The 21,143-nt window shown below is 29.5% G+C and overlaps 2 protein-coding genes across 3 annotated transcripts in view; one reads left to right on the forward strand and one right to left on the reverse strand.

The window, feature by feature from the left end:
* Nucleotides 1-6,125: 6,125 nt before the first annotated feature.
* Nucleotides 6,126-21,143, reverse strand: part of LOC129963691 (pyrokinin-1 receptor-like) — a 250,266-nt gene continuing 235,248 nt past the window's right edge. The window contains exon 2 of the mRNA XM_056078198.1: nt 6,126-7,256. Coding sequence (XP_055934173.1) covers nt 6,679-7,256 — 578 coding nt within the window. The 3' untranslated portion in view covers nt 6,126-6,678. The remainder of the gene's footprint in view (nt 7,257-21,143) is intronic.
* Nucleotides 13,536-19,579, forward strand: LOC129963692 (uncharacterized). Of its 2 annotated transcripts, none has more exons than XR_008784007.1 (2): nt 13,536-13,622; nt 19,040-19,178. XR_008784007.1 is itself a non-coding variant. In XM_056078199.1 (2 exons), exons 1-2 carry the CDS (start codon nt 15,918-15,920, stop codon nt 19,371-19,373), a joined length of 1,086 nt encoding a protein of 361 aa, XP_055934174.1. In that variant the 5' UTR covers nt 15,767-15,917; the 3' UTR covers nt 19,374-19,579. The 2 variants fall into 2 exon arrangements, 1 of the variants encoding a protein (XP_055934174.1); XM_056078199.1 differs by lacking the exon at nt 13,536-13,622 and adding an exon at nt 15,767-16,669 and having other exon boundaries at nt 19,040-19,579.

A 21,143-nucleotide genomic window follows, 5' to 3' on the forward strand; every position in this document is an offset into this window, starting at 1 on the left:
ACAATATTAAAGTGGGAATGCCTTCATTGTGATTATTTTTATATTCCAACAAAACACAGACATTGTAATTTTCTAGTGTTTAGAACATTTATATTTAGGTACAAAAAATGTTCTTAATCGTTGTGGATCTAAATGACTTCATTTACTCCATGAATTAAGATAACTACAGAAATCATGATATTGTCCTTGTTTAACTAAATAGGGGAATAGATCGATTAATGAGTCTACGACTCAGTTAATTAACTTTTCAAAATAGTATTTTATGCAATGCTGGACTTTGGAAACGAGATTCTTATACTGCTAATGTGACATTACTTGTTCTTTTAACTATAATACAATGTAAAAGAAAACGATTTTTTCATTATATGAAAAAAGTTATATTTTTCTATCGTAGAATATTTTCTGTTTTTTTTTTAGTTATTAATTGATTGTGTAGTCTGAAGAATATTAGAACAATCTGGTGGAATGCTTCAGATATTTTATAAAGATATAATGCTGATTCAGAATTAAATAAATAAATGCAAAAAAAAGAAGTTTTCAATTTTGATTCATTTTCTTTCTCTAGTATTTCATGCGATTTTTTTTTTTTTTGCTGAAAGTTGTCAGTTATACTTAATTATGTCTCTTAGAATTATATTAAATATCGGCAAATTAATTTTTTCCAACTCGGTCTTTTTGAGAGAAAAAAAAATTGTCTTGAATGTATTTCCTTCTGAAATATTTTGGGCGCTGTTCCAAGGCCAAAGTATAAAACAATGCATAAAAAGATAATCAAAATAAAATCTAATTTAAACAATTATTTGTGAAATTTTAATAAAATTACTTAAATTAATATTATTTCTTAAGTTTATTCTATTTGTAGATGTTGGAAATTTCAGTGACATTTTCATTTTTTTTTCATGATGGACATAATATTATGCATAAAAAGTTTTTCATATGAAAAGAAATATATAATTTAACGAAGATTTTACAATTAGTAACAATTTAGATTTGTTTTCATTCGCATTTTGAAGATTAATATAATATATAGACATTACAGACATGTATGACCAATCATTGGTAATTAAATTTTAAAACTATATTAAAATGAGAGAAAAGATTCTATAGAAATGCAATTAATATCGTTTTTTTTTTTTTTTTTTTTTTTTTTTTTTACATTTGAGATAACATAAAGATAAAATCTGAATATAACTTTCCTTCAGTTCACCGCCTGAGTTGAAGTGTTTTCCTTTGAGATGTTTTTTCAGAGGACCAAAACATGAAAATCGCAGGGCGACATGTCCAGGACTGTAGGGCGGATGGTTGAGCTGCTCCCACTTGAACTTGGCCAGTTCCGCGTGCCCCAGGAGACGTGTGGACGCGCGTTATCATGGAGCAGAACCACACCTTTCGTGAGTAACCACGGTCTTTTGTTCTTGATGGACCTGCGTAGTCTTCGGAGTGTTTCACAATACACATCGGAGTTAATGGTTCTGAAAAAACATCTGAAAGGAAAGCGCTTCAACTCTGACGGCGAACTCAAAGACGCTGTGAAGGACTGGGTCTCGTCACGGTCACAGGAATTCTGGAAACAAGGAATCGGCTCGTTAAACAATGGGATCGTTGTGCTCAGGCATATGGGCATAATTTGAATATAGTCATTTATACCCACAGTGTCGTTTCTTACCTTTTCATTTGAACACCCGTTATACATTTGGACGACTGTACTTCGCAGAAACATGAGTGATTGTTATACTTCTTAATTTCTCGAATAATCTCAGTTCACCTTATTGCTAAATGTAAACATTTTTTCCTTTCATCTTTCCTCTCACCCATTTTTTTCTTTGACGAAATAAAAATCTCCTTACGCATGCACAAAAGTTCGGAGAATTCCCGAATCCGAGAATGATCAGTATTTGGAAGTGTCTGTTGCTAATAGAGGAAGAGGAAAGTAGTCTTTAGAAGAGTTTAGCTTGAGGATTTGACCTGATAGATAGTGAACTATATGTAAACACGTCCACACACTTGAATCCTTATGTGTTCAGTAAAAAAAATCTAATTAGGTCGGTGACAAGTGGTTCTCAAACCGCTTGCGTTGAACCCAAAAACCAAATGTACACTTACAAATCGTTGATGGATTTGTGAATTTTTCGTTTCGCAGATATTTTTTTGTTGTTGCATTAAAATGAATTTGTGCAAAGACCGATGTGTTGCATTTGAATACTTTGGGTTTATGTTCTTTAGAGCAAAGAATAATAAGACAGATGGCAGAAAAAAATACATTTATTTTCATGCAACATCAAGTAAATATTTATAATATTTTTGGTGGGAAATGTTCTAATCGGTGCATTTCACATTAAGTTGAGGTAAACGATTCACAAGACAACATCAAGAAGTGTACCTTGGTTAATATTTTACATCATGAGCTTCTGCAAACATGCAAATTAAAATCCAGAAATGACGTAATAATAAATTCTTCCTTATTTTTGGTAAAAATTTCGTGAGCGTTTCTAAACATTTAAAAAAAATGAAGCAGCTTGTCTATCAGAAAATATGGTATACTTTATAAATTCTTATCTTGAATTATGGTCTACAACGTTCTTAGAGGATCCAGTTAAATTTTAGCCCGTATCAAGAGAAAAAAAAATTAGAGTAAGATATATCAAAAACATTATTAAATAGATGAATATGCTTTATACAATACGTATCGCGAAATAAAAATTAAAGCTCATAATAAATTTATTACAAGATTAATTATAGTTGAGGAAAAGCAGCTTACATTACAAAAGTGCATGTTTGTTATAAATATAATCTATCTATCCGAAAATTCTCCACTGATTGATTTCGATGGATGTTTCTCTACATCTTTATATATATTATCTGGTGAAGATAGATAAAAACAATTTATAATTTGTTTATTTTTAAGATGCATGTTTTTAAGATAAGAATCAGGCTGCTTTGCAATTTTTGTTTCTTTTAACATCTACAAAATAATTCAGTTATCATCAGATTATTTAAATATCTTATATACTTTCACATAAAAAATACTTGTTTTATAGATATAAATTAGTTAAGAATGTGGTACGTAATGTAAATTTATATTAAATTTATGTTTAAATGCAATTTAAAAAAACTCACATTTGAAAATTTTGGGCAATTTACTTTGTATCTGTTAACTGATAGTTCCAATTTTATATCATATTTTAATTTTTTTATAATTAAAAAACGCATAAATATCCTAGTGTGTATTCTAAATTCTAAGCAGGAACACAAAGTCTCTCTTCAGTTAAAAAATTTGAATGTTTTATATTTATTAATTATATTTGCAAATTATTTTATGCATCCCATTAGTTGTTTTTATTTGGAATTTCTTTTTCACAAACTAAAATTATTTCCATTAAAACTTATTTAATAAAATAAGCTAGTTTAATTTAGTTTTTGACAAAATGCATGACTTTTTGAGAACTTCAACAACAGGTATCAGTTAGAGGTGAATTAATTCTTTATTGATTTATTTTTGTTAATACATCAAAGACGATTAATTATTTGTTTTCAAAAAATGTATCGTTTGCTAATATTGTATTTTTCTTCTAAATATATGTATCATATTTTCAGTTAGATTCATAATATATTTCTTTTAATAATTCCAGAATTCATTTAATTAAAAAGAACTACACAATTAATAATTTATGATAACTGTTAGTGCCATACTGAGATTCTACTAATAGCACACGTATAATTTGTAAACACAGTATTAATAAGAACGTTTCTCAATGAATTTTATAACCCTTAAAATTAATGCTTTGTTTTGATTAATATTTATAGACATATTTTGTATGATTTTTTCAATGAAAATATAAACTGAAATGTTTTCAAATATATGAATCAATCTATTTGAATCATAAGTACTCTACAAGTACAGAACAAGACAAAGCTTCTATATACAATAAAATTACAATGAATGTAATTTGCAAAATATAAATACATAAAACAAGTTTTTTCGAAATGTATGGTAAACACAATGACAACTGACTATCAAATTATTGTTTTATCGAAACGAAATGAATTAGGAATAAATAAAGATATAAAAATGAAATTAAACACTAAAAAATATATGCCACATGATACAGAAAATTTCAAATTTGATCACTTAAAACTTAGTTTATTTCACATTATTTTTACCATATGAAAATTAACATGGTACTATTTCACAAATACACATCTTAAAATAGAGTAAGCATTTGCATATTAACTACAGATGTAAATATATATGGAATGAGATAGCACATAATTGTATGTATGAGATATAAGAAATGTAGCGTTTTAAAACGCTTTGTTGGTATAAATTAATGTTCTTACGAAGGTTATATCTATCAGCTAATTAATTGCTAATCAGCTATTTAATTTGTCTTTTAAAAGTATTTTCATTACTTTAAGTTACATAATTTGATACTATAATGAAAAATTAAAATGCTAAACTTTAAGTCTTTTTTTTTTTCAGAAGTCGCCAATTTTGCAATTGTTTACTATTAAGGAAATTGTTCTAGATTTTTTTTTCATTCACAGATGCTCTTCACCAAGCACATTATAATTTATATCGAGTGTTAATTTTTTAATTAGTATTTCATTTTAATATTTTATTTTTTATGACTACATTTGGAATTAAAAATTATTCTTTGGTTCATAAATGAGAACGTGCGAGTTATTTTAGCCAAAATAGGATGGCTTAAGAAGAAAATAAATATTTTAAGTAATTCTGTAACTAAAAAAAGATCTTAATTTTGCTTTCGGATTTTTATTTAACCGAAAGGAACGAAATCAGAAAATAATCTTCAACAAAATAATGAAAGTTTGCTTTCTATTTTAAGACTACGTCACTTACATGCTAATCAGTAGGCTTGTCTTGTTATTTTCCGTCTTTGAATTTCATTAGATGCAATCAAATAAATTTTTTTTTTGCTTTGAAAGGTGTCTTAAAGTTATTATTTCCTTTCGTTTATTACAAAAAAAAAAAAAAATTGCCACCAATTTGAGAAATAAAATAAAAGTTCTTGGAACAAAAATCTAAGGAAGGAATTTGGGATGGCTATTTGCGTCAACAGACTATAGTGATATACACCTTTTTTAATAAGTTTTACCATTCTTGTTGTCACTGTTTATTGGATAGTGATTTAGAAAGACACTTTTATTTGGCGTAAATGGAAAGGTGACAATCAGATTAGCCTCACTATTGCTGAAAATCTGAGAAGAGTCTTTTGTAATTGAATATTCTGAAAGATATTTGGATGCTGATAAGTAATATTGCTTATTATTCGATATCAAAGGTCGGAACAGTATTCATTTCTTTTAGATTTGTTATTGATTATTTTTTAATAGTTAATTTTCATTACAAAAAGAAATGTATTTTTTAAATGATATATTGGTTCAAGACAATTAAGTGTAGAATAAGTATTACTAATTTAATAAGGAGTTATTCATGATTTAATTTTTGAAATTAATTGAGTTAAGACATTGCGCATTGCTTTAGATTATTAAATGTAATATGGCGAAAGATAGTATTCTCCATTTAAAAAAATATAAAACGCATCTGATACTTGATTAAATTCCACTTGGCAAACATGGTTGTTATAGTCAAAAATTATCTCTGGTCTTTTATTTTCATCTTAAATTCGCTTATTTCAAAAGCTGTGCAATATTATATAATCAGACTAAAATCTCTTTTAGTAATATAAATTTAAAAAAAAATTAAAATCAATAATTTAGCAATTTTTTAAGAAACTGTTTTCATGTATTTAACTGATTACCTAATAATAATTTCAACAAATAATGATTTAATCAAGCATCTTACGAAGTTTAAAAAGAAATAAAGAAATTACATTTGTCATATGCTTTATTTTTTTTAGAGGATATACGTGTATTAAATAAGTTTTCAAAGCTTATCAAAAGCGTCTATATATTTCAAAAACGATTTTCCGTCATCTAATTAATTAAGCAATAAAATGTATCTAACTGATTATCTAACAATAATTTCAGCAAATATCGATTTAAACTAGCATTTTACGATGTCTAAAAAGAGGAAAAGTAATTATATGTTCTTCAAATGTTTTTTTTTTTTTTCAAAGGACATAAGCTTTAATTAAGTCTTCTCAGATCGTTGGAAAAGTTTATGCATTTCGAAAACATTTTTTGCATTTAATTGATTAATCAATAATAATTATAATTAACATTAAATAACCTTATCTTTTTAAAAAGTTTAAAAAGTCTGTAGAAAAGAAATGAGATATTTCTAATGTCACTGTCATGATGCTTCATATACAAAATTTTCGAGCATGAATAGCTGTATTTGCATAACCAAAGAAAGGAACGTTTTCCTTTTTAAAATAATTCCTTAAGATTAATACATATATCAGAGAAAATACTGGTTTATATAAATAAATAATTCTTCTCTCAACTAAATGAAAAAATAAAACTAATTTAAAAAGTTTCTACATGAAATGAAATAAATGAAATGTAAGAAATATTTTTAAATAAAACGAAATTTCTAAAATCTAATCACACAAGCAATAGTTGCCTATATGGTGTATAAAACATTTTGCAAGGACTTAAGAGATATAACTTCATGCAAGTGAATATACAATGCACACCACTGAAAACAAAATGACGACGAAGATATGTAATACACAATATTTCTTCTACATTTTAAGTTTGGGTTTCTTTCATTTGATCGATATATTCTGAGATATTGGAATCATCGAAGGCTTCCATCATTTGCAGCGAAGCATTGCTGATGGTACTGCTTGTCTTCTTTCTGGGAGGACTGTTGCTGCTGAAGTTACCAGCCATTAAATCCATATTCTTGACCATGGAGAGACGGGTTTGTTTTCTACCTGTGGAATGTCCCCCATTGTGATTAACATGGCTGTGCTCATGCCCTGGTACCTCTGAGACGATGGTGAAATCTTCTGTCATCTCCATGCCAGATTTCAGGGTGCTGTTGAAAAAACTCATGGTGCGGTGTCTGTCACGACGTCTGAGGGCAGATCCCCTCCCAAGACAGCGGCTAAGTGTGTCTCGAAATGCATGCCGGAACTTGAGGGACAGAATGCTGTAGAGAATGGGATTGATAGTTGCACTCACGTAATAGCAGACTCCAGAGATATTGGTGAGATAACTGTAGATGATGAAGTCGGACTCGGTTGGTTCGGTGATGTAGACTGCCATGAGACGCTGGGCATGAAAGGGGGCCCAGCAAATGAAGAATGCGATAACGACGGCAACTGCAAAAGAAGAAGATATTTTTGAGACTCTAGGGAATATATAATTCATAAACTAAAATAATAAGAAAATGCGTAATATAATACTTTAAAATCAGAAATTAGGTTGCAAAGAAGATTTTTCTATTGTGAAAATGGATATCATAAGAATTAAATAGGAACGTTTGTGTCGACATATCCCTAACGAAGTATTTTTGCGCCGTTAGCTCCTGTTTGCAAAAAATGGAAGATTCTACACAAGAAAAATCAGGAAACAGTTTTCTTGACTATTTAGTTCTCATCTAATAATCTCTCTAAATAATTCTCATCTATTTATTCACTTTAAGCCACACATTATTTTTATACAATTTTCGATAAGCAATTCCATATCACAGTTACGAATATTTCTTAAAGATAACAAAAAAGATTTTCTTCTTAAACTACTAATTTCAGAAGAAACTCGTTGGGGTTTGGCTTAATCATTAAAAAAAAATGTTCTACTTTTCCTAGCGAGCTACTGGTCGCTCGCACTTCACGCGAAAGTCTACTTTTCTTGATTACCAAGAAAACAAGAAATATTTTCTGCATAACTTTCAAGACAACAGGAGTGCTTTGCTATTTGGGGTTAGAAAGGGAAATTAATCCCGATAGTTTGAATTAAATGATTCATAACTTATAAGTTGCAATAACAATATCACTATTTTAAATATTATTTCCAATAATTATAACCATTTCTTTTTCCATTTTTAAATTATAAATATTTTTTTTAAATTTTATTAATGGAATAATCATTTTAGAATCCCCATTTCCAATTATATTCATCACAAATTGATCAGGAATATCCCACGATTTAGGACGATATATTATATTATATATCCCCCGATTTGGGCAGAATATATAAGAAGTCATTAAAATAGGATGAAAACTTATTGTTTTTTATTAAATTAGCTCGTTTTAATTTTATCAAAACACTATTATTACAATTAAAAGTCTTTGAGATTAGCTGTTTTTTTAAGCAAATTGTTTTCTTAAAATTTTCCAAAAACATACATATATAATTATCTTCTTCTCCTATAATAAAGATAATGGGCTCTTTATTTGCATACTTTGCATAGTAATAAAGTATATGGACTCTACGTTATTATTCATTCTATCATTTATTGTCATCTTTACATTGTAAGTATAACATACTTAATAAATTCTTATGTTCCGCTATAAAATTATTTAGCTGAAAATTATTCTCTCAAATTATCTGATATTAATTTGCTATGAAGTTGAAATTTGTGTCAACGAAAATTAAGCGAAAGTGTAATAAAATGTTATGCCTTAAATTTAACTTAGTATTAAGTTAATTGTAGTAATTGAGTTAAAAATTCTATCATGCATTTATTGTATGTTTTATCATAAAAAACTCATTTTCATATCTTTTAAATACAGTTTTTATTTTACTTTTTTTCAGATAATTTCGCTTCTTAAAGAAAATTAATTTAAAATTACTTTTTAAAGCATACAGGAAATTTTAACGGAATATTTAACATACTTAATTGAAAAGATCATATGAAAATAATTGAGTTCTTGATTATTTTATTCCCAATTAGATAGGACTTTAATCATTAAAATGGCTCTAACTATTACATTCACTAATTGTTTTTTTGAAAAAGGGTCCATCGAATTTTAATTAAGTTGGCTTTTATCTCTAAGATTATAGTGAAGCTTAAGAAAAGTCATGCATGGAAAGCTTAATTGTGGTTCTTGTTATCATAGCATAATGGAATTAAATTTTCACAAGCCTGATTGATTGAAAATTTTTATTTTTCTAAGTTGGCGCTAAAGCATAATAGATGGCAATGATGTATCGCTCATTGTCACCAAATATCTCGAAAAGAAATGATTATATTAATAATCCTCAAAATAATTTCATTGAAAAGTAGCAGAATAATCTGCAAAGAAAGCATGATTTATTAGAGTTTCCAAAGAAGATATAAAGATAAAGAGCATTTTCATCTTCTAGAGAATCACTAAATCATAAATGTCACAATTCATAGTAATTCAATTAATTCAAAAGGTTGAATAGATTTTTGTCTTCTGTCTACAGTAGTATACAGAGATTTGCAATGAACTATATTTCATAAAGATGTTTCGATCATGATAAAACCATTTGTCAGAAAAATCCCCGATAATTAATGAAAGTTCAGTAAATTATAAACTGATATTATGAGCAAAACTTAATCTTTCAAGATATTAAGATATTTAATTCTTAAATATTAAATTAATTTTTAAATAAAAATGTTTCTTTATAATATTAGAAAAATCAATTCTTTAACTATTATAAATATTACTTTGGTAACAGCGACAGTTTAATAAATTTAATTAAAGCATGCTTAGAATTAATATATCTATGAAAAAAATGCATTTTAAACTTGATAAATTTATTAATTAAATTTTAGAGTTGTGTCATACAATACAAGGATGTTCCCATGGGTAATTTTAACTTTCACATTATTGAGAGTGTCATTTAATAATCGCGAATCCATAAATTACTTCCGTAGATGATAATCTAGTCTAGTTTAACATGCTTTGCGATGATTAATTAATTTCTGCTTCAAATTGTTTGAGGATATTCATCTTCTCTCTATATATATATTTGCATTCTTTATAAGTAGTGCATTATACGATATGAAGTTAACAATAAATTACTTGAAGACAAAAAATACAAAAAAATTATATTTGAAAATAATAGAGTACATTGATTTAACAAAGATTGAAATATTTCTATAACCACTGGCTACTCGTAAAAATTATGAACAGTGATTATTAAAAAAGCATTATTAATAATTCGAGCAAAGAAGCTATAAATTACTAATTAAATGACAAAAAATTGACAAAGAAATAGATGGATTTGCTTTATAAGAAATTAAGAACTCTGCTGCTTGATGTTTTAAAGTTTAACTTTTACAGTTTTCTTAAATATTTGCCCTAAGAACAGCAGCAATATTGTAGAGAGGCTTAGAAATGACGTAGTGCGGTCAACAAAGTACAGCTTCTTTCGCTACGTGGCCAAAAACTCATTTAACAGTTTGCATTAGATATTCAGCAGTATTCTAAGAATTTCTGATTAATGGATGGCGTTACAGTTTGATTCGAGTTCCAAATTGAAGCTATACAAAAATTATATTAAGATGGGCCCTGTAATTTTGAACTACGGTCAGATAGCAAGGACAGAAGTTAAGCGATATACTGCAATCTTTATAACGTTAGATCAGTGTGAAAACTTACAACTCATAAGAATAGATTCAATATAACCAATACCTTGGATATTCTATGGACTAAGTTTACGAAATCCAAAGGATTTCAAACTTTCACCTTAATATTAAATAACAATAGCGCTTATCATGGCTTGACAAAAAAGATCAAAACACTATAGCATGTTGACATCCTTTAATTACGCCTTTACTGCCGTTCAAACTACTTTTGGATATAACGTTGAAAGATAATATTTTATTGAGAAACTGAGATATTATTTGATTCACTGAAAAATCATTGAAATGAAACCATTAACTTTCGCAACCAAATATCGTTCAGTTTTGCTTTAACGTTCGAACAATTTAATTCAATATAGTTGAGTCAATTCTTTTTAATTATAAACTGTAACCATATTACTGTTTCGTTTAATTGAATGTCAGACATTCATTTAAGCTTGAATGAATAAATATAGGTTGCAAAAGTTTAAATTAACATTTCACTGAAGCAGACCTATTGTGTACTTGTTTTTTCTATTACGAATAAGAAAATTGTTCTAAATGAAATATATTTTATCCTAATATTATTCAGGTAATTTGAAAATTTTAATAACAAATTGCAATAAGTAAATGTATGTTAAAACGCTTTCTGTAGAAATTAAAAATTTAGAATTACATGCCGAAGAAAAAACTAGAAACATTCTTTCAAATCGAAATTTTAAATTCTTTTAAAATAAGTATAACTTCGAAAAGCTGGACATTTAGTATGTTTTTAGTATATAAATTGACTCGACATTGATATGTGTATATAAATTGCTAGAATAAAACCATTCTAAATACTTCAATAACTAACTAATTTAATTTGAAAGTATTTCAGAATTAAGTATATTTTCAATATACGAATTACCATTTGAATGTACCCTTTGAAGAGAATTGTGGTATATTTTGAATTAATGCTTTCTGTGGACCTTAAAAAGGATATACAAGAATTCCATAAACTGAGAGAAAATTTTTCAGGAATAATGTCAACATTTACGACAGTTAATCACTGAATTTTTCTGATAATTATCGCAAAAATCAGTTGAGATTGAAAACTTGCTGAATTTTATCTTTTGAAACTTAACCACTTGCTGCCAGAAAACTTAACTAGAAAATCTGACCTACAAGTCAGTTCACTGAATATAGCAAAAGCAATTTTGTGAAGTTATATGATGGCAATGATCTAACGAATCTGATGTAATCTAAAATCATGCACCAAAAGACAAAAGAAGGGATCAGAGATTATTACAAGGAAATCTAGTGTCTGAGAATTTTTGATAATTATCATAAAGACTGTGTTGTATTTTGTCTAAAATGTTTTGTAGGAATAATAGTTTTCTGTCTGAACACTTAAGGAAATTTGATAGACATGACAGTTTACTCAATGCAACAAAATGCAATATTCTGATATTGTCTTCAAATTAATATATATACTAATACTTTATATACTTTATCAGGAAAGGATCAAAGAAATCTGATGTAATCTAAAATCATGCATCAGACGTCAAGAGAAATGATCAAAGAAAACTGGAAGGAAATCTAGTGTCTGAGAATTTTTGATAATTATCATAAAGACTGTGTTGTATTTTGTCTAAAATGTTTTGTAGGAATAATAGTTTTCTGTCTGAACACTTAAGGAAATTTGATAGACATGACAGTTTACTCAATGCAACAAAATGCAATATTCTGATATTGTGGCGATAGCGAGGATCAAAGAAATCTGATGTAATCTAAAATCATGCATCAGACGTCAAGAGAAATGATCAAAGAAAACTGGAAGGAAATCTGGTGTCTGAGAATTTTCGATAATTATCAAAAAGATAAACCGAAGAGAAAAAATTGTAGAATTTTGTCGTTTGATTCTTATCCGCTTGCTGTCTGAATTGGAAATTTGAACCGACATGATATTTAACTCAATACAACAAAATTCAATGTTTTGATATAGAGGCGATGGTGAGGATCTAACGAATCTAATGTAATCTAAAATCATGCAAAGTAAAGAGAAAAGATCAAAAGATAAGAGAAAAGATCAAAGAAAGTGACAAGGATATCTGATGTCTAAGAATTTTAATAATTATCTCAAAAACATTCAAAGAGTTTTGCAGTCCGAAGACTTATCATTGACAAATTTGAACCGACTTGACTGTTTGCTTAAAATGACTTTAAGTGACAATGTTGAATTTTTTGATATCATGACGATGATGCCGGTTCAATGAATCCAACAATCCCCTGCACCAAAAGTCACAGGTAAAGGTCAAAGAGTGGTGCTTTTTCATATTGATTTCTTGAATCGAAAATTTATGCTGATCGGTCACGCATTTCTCCCACTATTTCGTATTTTGCTAACATTCTGCTGTGGTAGGGAAATAAAAATAATTAATGGGCTCTATACATAATTGAATTTTTCTGTCGGAAAGATTAATCGACGATCGAAGATTAGACGAAACTAAACATTTAGTTATAAATCTGCAGCGCAATATTTTCACAAAATAAATGTGGGTTTCAAACAAACGCTTTACAAAAATAAAGATTATCTCACCATAAACTCAGCCTGAATATTGTAAATAAAATATTCCGCATCAATATCCCATATCCAGGTAAATATTCTGTCTTATGAGAGACTGATGATAATATTTGCTTATGTTGATAAAAATTCTATATTTATTTTCCTCAGGTAAAATATTAAAGAAAAATTGAACTATATCAGTAAATAACTTAAAATAAGAAATAAAAGAAAATTTTTATATGTTGTTCCGTCTTAGAGACGCCTTTCCCCTATTCCAGCTGTAGTCATCAGGAAACCGGCGCATGCGCAGTTTCTGTTGAACTTTGATACGCTTCTTTTTTATTACTTTATGATTCAGAATTTTGTAATGCCTATTAGAGATGTAACGGATGTGTCTCCTGTTGATGTGTGTGCGCGTGCTTTTGTGATGTTATGTTAATGTGCTTCAGATGTCTTCGTCAGTAGCTGCTTTAGGTATAATAAATAGAAAAAAGACAGATCAGGTCCCCTTTATTTGATTACCCACGAGCATTTTGGCGCCCAACGTGGGGCCTGATCTAATGGAAAAGCAGCTATGAAGATCGAAAGGAATCAGTAACCAGAAAGGTGAGCGAATATTTTCCTTTATTTAAGAGAAACTCGGACATTTAAAATAATTTAATTTCATGGATTGGAATGTCCGAAGTTAAAAGGAATGAATGTAACAATATAGTGAAATTTGATTTTTATATTTGAAGTTGAATTTTTGTTACATATTAATACTATATTCGCTTTAAAGATATTGGTTACTGATAGAATACTATTGAAATATTGATTGATAATGCATGAATAAATCTAAAATTGATATTGAAATTTGATGTATTAGAAATACAATTTTAATTTGGAGTTTTTGAATATTAAATATAAGAACGATGGATGAACTTTCTAAATTGAGAAAAACCAGAGGTTTGCATAGATCTTCAGTTACAAAGTACATTAACAAAATTAATAGCGATTTGGAAGAGAAAATAGATTCTCTTACCACCAAAGATTTGCAAGAGGCCTTAAATTATTTGAATATATCGTCTACACAGTTAAAAGACTATGATAAACTTATACAAAATCTAATCAAAGATGATAAGGAATTCGAAACCGAAATTGAGTCGGCTTTCGAATACAATGAAAAAATCATAGTTTGTTTGTCCAAGTTATCAGCGCAATTAAAATGTTTACAAGACGAATCAGAGCGCCAATCAATATCATCAAATGTTTCTTTATTAGGCGCTACAGGAAATCCTAATTTAGATGCAATAAACAACACTCAGGAAAGTTCAGCCATCGTACCTGTAAACGAATATAATTTTAAGACCATAAAATTGCCTAAACTTACAATTGAAAAATATTATGGAGACCCCTGTTGCTGGTTAGAATTTTGGAATCAATTTCAAAATTCTATTGATAATAACAAATCTCTGTCAAAAATAGATAAATTCTCATATTTAAAGTCACTATTAGGGGGTGCGGCCGCTATTGCGGTTAATGGCTTTGCGCTCTCAGACGAGAATTATGATCAGGCTTTAAAATTGTTGAAACAAAGATTTGGCAGAGAAGAACTGGTTATTAACGCACACATGTCAAAACTACTAAATCTTGTACCAGTAACTGATTCAAATAATATTTATGGTCTTAGGAAGTTATATGATACCGTAGAGATAAACTTAAGAAGTTTAGAATCATTAAAAGTTACTTCAGAGATGTATGGGCATTTACTCTATCCCATTTTAATTAAATTGATTCCCGAAGATCTTGTCCTTGAATTTAATAGAAAAAAAGTTGATAATTCGGTGAAGTTCGAATTTAATGTAACTGAATTACTAAATTTTTTAAGAATTGAAATTGAATGTAGAGAATCCTCTGCGTTTATGCATACCTCAAAAGGCGATAGACGCAAAGAAAATTCGCTCCCGAAAGCGAAACAGAATCCTTTCAACAACTTCAGTCGAAACACAGCTAGCTCGCATGATATATTGCGAAGTCCAAGGTCAAGCGCAAAACCGAAAGATCTTCAATGTTTTTCCGCGTCAGCATTAAACGAAAATTGTTTATATTGTAAAGGAGAGCATCGATCGGAGTTATGTTCTCAAACCGACTTAGAAACGAAACTAGGTGTTTTAAAACAAGATGGCAGATGTTTTTTATGCTTGAAGCCAAAACATCGAGTTAATGAATGCCGCCAGAGAAGATATTTGACATGTGAAATATGTGGAAAGAAGCATAATAAATCTATTTGCTTTCAAGCAGAATCTAACATGTCCGATTTAAATAAAGATAATAAGAACGTAATTACCGCAATTTCACATTACGATAAAAACAAAACAAACTTTTCTCGCGGTAATATATTTCTTCAAACATGTGCAGCCCTAGTACGCAATGATGAAACAAACGAATTTGAAACAGTACGACTAATGTTAGATAATGGAAGTATGAGAACATTTATAACACGTGAAGTTTTAGAAAAATTAAAGTTAAAAGTAATAAGAAAAGAATCTTTATCGGTATACTCTTTTGGCGCTAAACAAGCAAAGGAACATTCTTACAATAAATATAGTGAGAGTAGAATTAAAAAACCGTGAGGATCCCTCTTTACGTATTGAAGTAGAAGCTTTGGTTACAGAAAACATTTCAGCCACTACTCTTCCTGCACCTAACAACAATATTACTAAAACGTACAATAAATTGAAGCATTTACAGCTAGCTGATAATATTGATAATAGAGGCAAGAATATCTCAATATTAATTGGTGTAGATTATTATTATGAAATCGTTTCAGGCAGAATAAAAAGATTAAATAACAAACTGGTAGCGACTGAAACAATTTTTGGTTGGTGCTTGCAAGGTCACGTAGGTTTATCAAATGATTTAATGACCATGAAGATTGTAGTAGATGAAAAGGATATTTCGGACCAACTTAAACAATTTTGGGATCTTGAGAATTTAGGGGTAGAAGGGGTTGAAGAGGATGATTTCGAAAAACATACTGTAGATAAAGAAATTATGAAACAATTTGAAGAAAATATTGTTTATCAAAATAAAAGATATACTGTAAAGTTTCCTTGGAAAACAAATATGAAAGAATATTTAGCTAATAACTTTGAAGTGGCTAAAAGGAGGTTTTCGCATTTAAAATCAAAATTTATTAAAGATAATTCATTGTTTTTAGATTATAAAGCTGTTATTGAAGATCATTTAAAAGAAGGTATCATTAAGAAAGTTATAACATGTGAAGAAGAAAAACCTTCATTTTATTTGCCTCACAGGGCGGTAATAAGGGAAGATAAAACTACCACTCGTTTGAGAGTGGTATTTGACGCAAGTTCTCATGCGAAAGGACAGTTGTCGTTAAATGATTGTTTACATACTGGTATCAATCTCATTCCAGATCTTTTTGAGATTTTAATAGGTTTTAGAGAACAGGCTGTTGCCATAACTGCCGACATAAAGAAGGCCTTTCTGCAAATACAGATTGCCGAAGAAGATCAGAATTATACTAGTTTCTTCTGGACGGAAGATCCGGAAAAGGAAGAAGAGGAAATTTTCAAGATGACTCGAGTTCTTTTCGGTGTCAAATCAAGCCCCTTTCTCCTTGCAGCTACAATCCAATACCATCTAAAGAGGTATGTAGAACAATTTTCTAATACCTGTCAAATGCTAGAAAAATCATTGTATGTCGACGATTTAATCTGTAGCCAAAGAGACTTTGATTCAGCTTTTAAAATAAGCCTAGAATGTTATAACATCTTTAAAGAAGCGAGCATGGAATTAAGGAAATGGAAAACTAACTCAGTTGAGCTTCGTGATAAATGGAGAGAGGCGGGTTTAGAAATAGATGAAGAAAAATATTCAATTAATGATAACTCTGCTTTAACTCCTTGTAAAGTGCTAGGATTGGCCTGGGATTCCGATTTAGATATATTCCAGTTTGACACTCGAAGCTTAGAGAAATTCCTGTCTAAAAAGATAAATTCCAAACGATATGTTCTTCAAGTAGCTGGACGCATTTTTGATCCAGTGGGGTTTTTAGGACCTTTTACCATCAAGATAAAATGTCTAATACAGGATATTTGGTGCTTGGGATTAGACTGGGATGACCCTCTCCCGAAAACACTGACCACTAAAATAAATGAATGGTGCGAAGAAATAAAAAATTTGCATCTTATTAAAATACCTAGATATTTTTTCGCCGAAGCGAAAACCAATGAAATAGTTGAAGCTCAACTACATTGTTTCTCCGACGCCTCTAAGAGGGCATATGGAACTGTAGCGTACATTAGAGTCTTATTGAAAAACGGGGAAATCAAATCAAATTTGGTCGCTTCAAAAAGTAGAGTAGCCCCTCTAAAGACACTTTCGATCCCAAGATTAGAACTAATGGGTGCTCTTTTAGCAGCAAGACTAGGCTGTAAAATAGTTAAGTGCATTAACTTTCCTGTTACACGATTCTTCTGGACTGACTCTTCAATTTTTTACTATTGGATGAAGGGTGACCCTGAAAGATTTAAAGTGTTCGTAAAAAACAGAATTAAAGAAATACAAAATATAACCAATCCCACTGAATGGAATCACACTCCTGGAACTGATAATCCGGCTGATCTAATATCAAGAGGGTTAACGGTACATGAACTGAGAAACTCTAACTTCTGGTGGCATGGGCCAAATTGGTTGTTAAAAAATGAATGTAAATGGCCTAAATTAGCTAAAATAAATAATGAGACAAATATCAAAGAAGACGCAGACAATTTAGAATTGAAAAAGAATGTTCTAATAAGTTCTACAATAGCAAAAGTAAATCCATTAAATGATGATTTGATTAAAAGATATTCTTCTTTTGGCAAATTAATAAGAGTAACTGCATGGTGTTTAAGATTCTTACATAATTGTAAATCAGCTCTGCAAAACAGAAAGAAAGATCATTTAAATGTAAAAGAATTACAAAATGCTACAAAATCTTTAATAAAAATTATACAAATGAGAGAGTTTGAATTTGAAATAAATTGTCTAAAAAGGAATAAAGTTCTTCCAAAGAATAATCCCCTTCTGAACTTAAATGTATTCTTAGATAATGATGAACTGTTAAGAGTAGGCGGAAGATTAAAATTTTCTGATCTTCCAGATTCACAAAAATTTCCTCTACTCTTACCAAAGAAACACCATTTCACAGATACACTTATAGAATACTTTCATAAAAAAGCACTCCACTCCGGTGTTCAAACTACTCTGTATTTAATTAGACAGCAATACTGGATACCAGCTGGTCAAGCCAAAGTAAAAAGTGTAATCAAAAGATGCTTAACCTGTTTTAGAGTAAAAAATAAAACTATTCAACAGATGATGGGCGATTTACCAAGAGATCGAGTTATCCCATCTCGACCATTTGAAAAGGTGGGACTCGATTTCGCTGGTCCCATAATTACTAAACCTAATCTAAAAAGATCTAGGGTGACTTTAAAATCATACATTGCAATTTTCATATGTTTTAGTACAAGAGCTACTCATTTTGAAGTAGTGTCTGATTTGACTACTGAGAGTTTTTTAGCTTGTCTTAGGAGATTCATAGCTAGGCGGTCAAAACCCTCAATCATATGGAGTGATAATGCCACTAATTTTAAGGGCGCAAAAAATATTTTGGATTCTCTGCTAAAAGCATGCAAATCGGATTCCGTGCAAAGATTTTGTGCCAAGGAAGGTATAGTGTGGAACTTCATACCTCCAGCATCTCCTCACTTCGGTGGATTATGGGAGGCAAATATTGGAGCTATGAAACGGATCTTGTTGAAGGTGACTAAATCAACAGTGTTGACTTTTGAAGAGCTTACTACGCTGGTGACAAAGATTGAAGCAGTTTTGAATTCAAGACCACTGTGTCCTCTTTCTGCCGATCCAGCTGATATTCAACCTTTGACACCTGGCCATTTTTTGGTGGGAGCACCACTGTTGTCAATACCAGAACCCAGTGATTCCTTGACTAACATTTCTTTATCTTCTAGATGGTCTCTCATCCAGTCTCTTAGATCCAAATTTTGGAAAAGATGGAGTCAAGAATATCTCAACTCCTTGCAGTCTCGAGCTAAATGGAAACTACCTGAACTGAACATCAAACCCGGACAGCTGGTACTCCTGAAGGATAATAGCAAGAGCCCCATGGAATGGAACTTGGCCCGAATTGAAAGGATATATCCTGGAACAGATGGACTAGTCCGTGTCGCAGACATCAGAACCCCTAAAGGAATTTTTCGGCGAAGTATCAACAGACTCTGCCCACTCCCTTTCGAAGAAGGTGTTGGACAACTGTCCAACGGGGGCCGGGATGTTCCGTCTTAGAGACGCCTTTCCCCTATTCCAGCTGTAGTCATCAGGAAACCGGCGCATGCGCAGTTTCTGTTGAACTTTGATACGCTTCTTTTTTATTACTTTATGATTCAGAATTTTGTAATGCCTATTAGAGATGTAACGGATGTGTCTCCTGTTGCTGTGTGTGCGCGTGCTTTTGTGATGTTATGTTAATGTGCTTCAGATGTCTTCGTCAGTAGCTGCTTTAGGTATAATAAATAGAAAAAAGACAGATCAGGTCCCCTTTATTTGATTACCCACGAACATATGTGATTTATCAAAGCGCATTGAAACTACTTTCTCAAAACGATTTTTGTATCAGAAACTTTTAGTGGAACGATTTATCAAAAGATAATATTGACATAGTGTGGGTAACAAAGCTAAATTTCTAGTATAACAAAGAAGAAAGATTTTTTTAAAAATCTGATGTATTGTTATATTACGAATTTCTTTATGGAAGATTTATTAACTGATTGTGAATGTGAATTAAATTAAATTATTGAATGCTACTTTATTTATAATATCAAGAGCCTGGTATTTTTTTCAGGTCTTCATGGAGTGTTAATTTTGGATTAATTAGATTCCAGAAGGAATGTTAGATTTTTGTCATTAATTCTATTTAAACATTAATTCCTAGAACATGAATTTATCATTTTAATTTCATATTTCTATCAATGCTTAGATGAAATCAATAAAAAAACAAAAAACAAGGAAGATTTAAAAAAAAAAAAACTCAAATTCTTAATAGTTATTACAGTAGTTATTTTTTTAAAATGAAAAACAGTTGTACATAATAGATATTCTTCACAATTGTGATCCTGATTTTTAGGTAATTAGAAAAAAAAATCATTTACTTCAATTTGGATAATTGCTCTAAATCAAGTAAAGAATTAAATATTGAATTGCTTGTCAATAAATGTAATGCTGGGTAAGATACAAATTTTAAATGATTATAAATATTTTGGTAATAGTTTAATACTTTACTGAAAAAGTTTCAGTAAAATATTTTCGAAATACTAATTTTGAACAATTAAAAAGCTTTATTCTTCTATGTTTAAAATTGAGAAATTTTTAGACCTTATATTGTTTCACTTTAGATAAATTTGGACCATTTCAATTGCCGATTTGAGAAAGATTCACAAATCAACATCCTGCATTTCTTCAAGTTGATTCTTGACTGCCTAATAATGCAACTCTAAGCTTCATAATTTGGTCATGTTTGATCAGAGAAAAGTAAACTTTTGATTTAAAAATGATGTATTAATCAAAAGATTAAATGCAAGTGATAAGACTACGGGTGGAAGGAATAAAAATTTAAATTTTGCTATTTTCTTTAGCCCATTAGCCCATTTATTGACTCAATCAACATAAAATATTTTTTTAAATTTTATTTAAAGAATTTTTTAAGTTGAAAGTTATGAGTATCGGTTTAGAAATTAGTTCTTATGCAAGTATTACAATCCACACCTTTCATAATGTACTAAAAGTCTGTAATATATTTTATATAAAATGAAATAAAACTACATATTTATAATCTGATCTATCTTTATGGCTTTAAAAGTTATCCTTAAAGTTAAATACAAACTCGTGCCAGTCCAATACAAACTCATGCCATTTAGCTTCGGTTGTTGTAGGACTTTTAAAAAATATAAATCGAATGATAAATAAATAAATATAATATATCTTTATAATATATCTTAAATAAATATAATATATCTTTTAAAAAATATAATTTTTTTCTCTCGCCAAAGTAGCATATCT

Source organism: Argiope bruennichi, chromosome 3 (genome assembly GCF_947563725.1).
Source record: "Argiope bruennichi chromosome 3, qqArgBrue1.1, whole genome shotgun sequence".
Lineage (NCBI taxonomy): Eukaryota > Metazoa > Arthropoda > Arachnida > Araneae > Araneidae > Argiope > Argiope bruennichi.

Bases quoted from the DNA above. Each gene is read 5' to 3' on its own strand.
- LOC129963692 (XM_056078199.1), top strand. From the start codon at position 15,918: ATGACCATGAAGATTGTAGTAGATGAAAAGGATATTTCGGACCAACTT. The intron at 16,670-19,039 runs GTATGTAGAACA...TTTATCTTCTAG, and splicing joins ATCCAATACCATCTAAAGAG to ATGGTCTCTCATCCAGTCTC.